At 59.4% G+C, this 1,130-nt stretch overlaps 1 protein-coding gene across 1 annotated transcript in view; it reads right to left on the reverse strand.

Annotated features, from left to right (window-relative positions):
* Nucleotides 1-415, reverse strand: part of SALL3 (spalt-like transcription factor 3) — a 21,569-nt gene extending 21,154 nt beyond the window's left edge. The window contains exon 1 of the mRNA XM_010564436.1: nt 337-415. Within this exon, the coding sequence (XP_010562738.1) occupies nt 337-415 (79 nt within the window). The remainder of the gene's footprint in view (nt 1-336) is intronic.
* Nucleotides 416-1,130: the final 715 nt, after the last annotated feature.

Consider the following 1,130-nt stretch of genomic DNA (forward strand, 5'->3'; position numbering starts at 1 on the left):
GCCGGGGTGCCGGCTGATGCGGCCGGCCGAGCCCGGGGGAAGGCGGAGGGAGGGCCGAGCCCCGCCGGCGAGCCCGGCCGCGATAAAAGCGCTCGGGAGGCCGGGAGGGAGCTGCTGGGAGGGCTGGTTAGTCAGGGGGTGGGCTGCGAGAAACTTGGCTAAACTGCGAACTTCTCAGTTCCGCTGCCTCTTCCCCCAGCTGCTCGAATTCCCATTCTCCCGCTGCAGAGTAATTGCGCTCCCATGTTCACCATCACCATAAATCCACCTATCTCCGTCCGAAACGCGCTCACAAAAGGAGAGAGAGAAGGAGAAAGAGGCGCCGGGAGCCCTTACCGTGCTCAGAAACTACCTCCGCTTGCAGCTCTTCGTCCGATTTGAGATGCTGGGGTTTCGCTTGCTTTCGACGAGACATGCTGCTAACTGAGCCGTCTTGACTCTGCTTTTTGCAGAGGCATCAGCGACGTGGAGGTGGAAAGGGGGGGAGGAATTGGGAACGAGGGGATGGGGGGCTGGAAAGAACTGTTCGCAAATAAAAGTCGAGTTGCAAAACAAACCGAACAAACAACAACAGAAAAGGCAACCAACCCAACGACACGGGAGGAAAAAAAAAAAAAAAAGAGGGGGGAAAAAAAAAAAAAAAAAAAAAAAAGCAAAGCTAAGCAGCCAACCAAACTGGGAGTGAGTGGGTGAGCGAGTGGGGGATTAGCCGGGCGGGGTGTGCGCGGTGCGGCGGGGTGTGCGCGGCGGGCTGGGGCGGCTGCGCGGAGCGCGCATGGGGCTCTGTAATTATGATTGTGAATAATGCATGGCGATTAATGGTGCTGGGGGCGAGCGCGGATTGGCGCGGCTCCAGCGGACTCAGGCTGCATATGTAAATGAAGGACGGGGCTCCGCAATTAGCCGCTTCGCTCCGCCAAATGATGCGTCTCCCCGGCACCGGCAGCGCCGCCTGCGAGAGGCACCGACCGCGGCGGCGGCGGCAGCAGCGGCGGCGGCAGCGAAACACACACGCACCACGCAGGAGGGCTCTGTTTTGCACACACTTTACACAACATATGTGCAAGGTTCACTTGTTGGGGGAGGTCACGATCTTCGCTTTGCTGTCGCTCTTTCTTCCTCCCCCCCCC

This window comes from Haliaeetus leucocephalus, unplaced genomic scaffold (genome assembly GCF_000737465.1).
Source record: "Haliaeetus leucocephalus isolate CR32 unplaced genomic scaffold, Haliaeetus_leucocephalus-4.0 Scaffold179, whole genome shotgun sequence".
Classification (NCBI taxonomy): Eukaryota; Metazoa; Chordata; class Aves; order Accipitriformes; family Accipitridae; genus Haliaeetus; species Haliaeetus leucocephalus.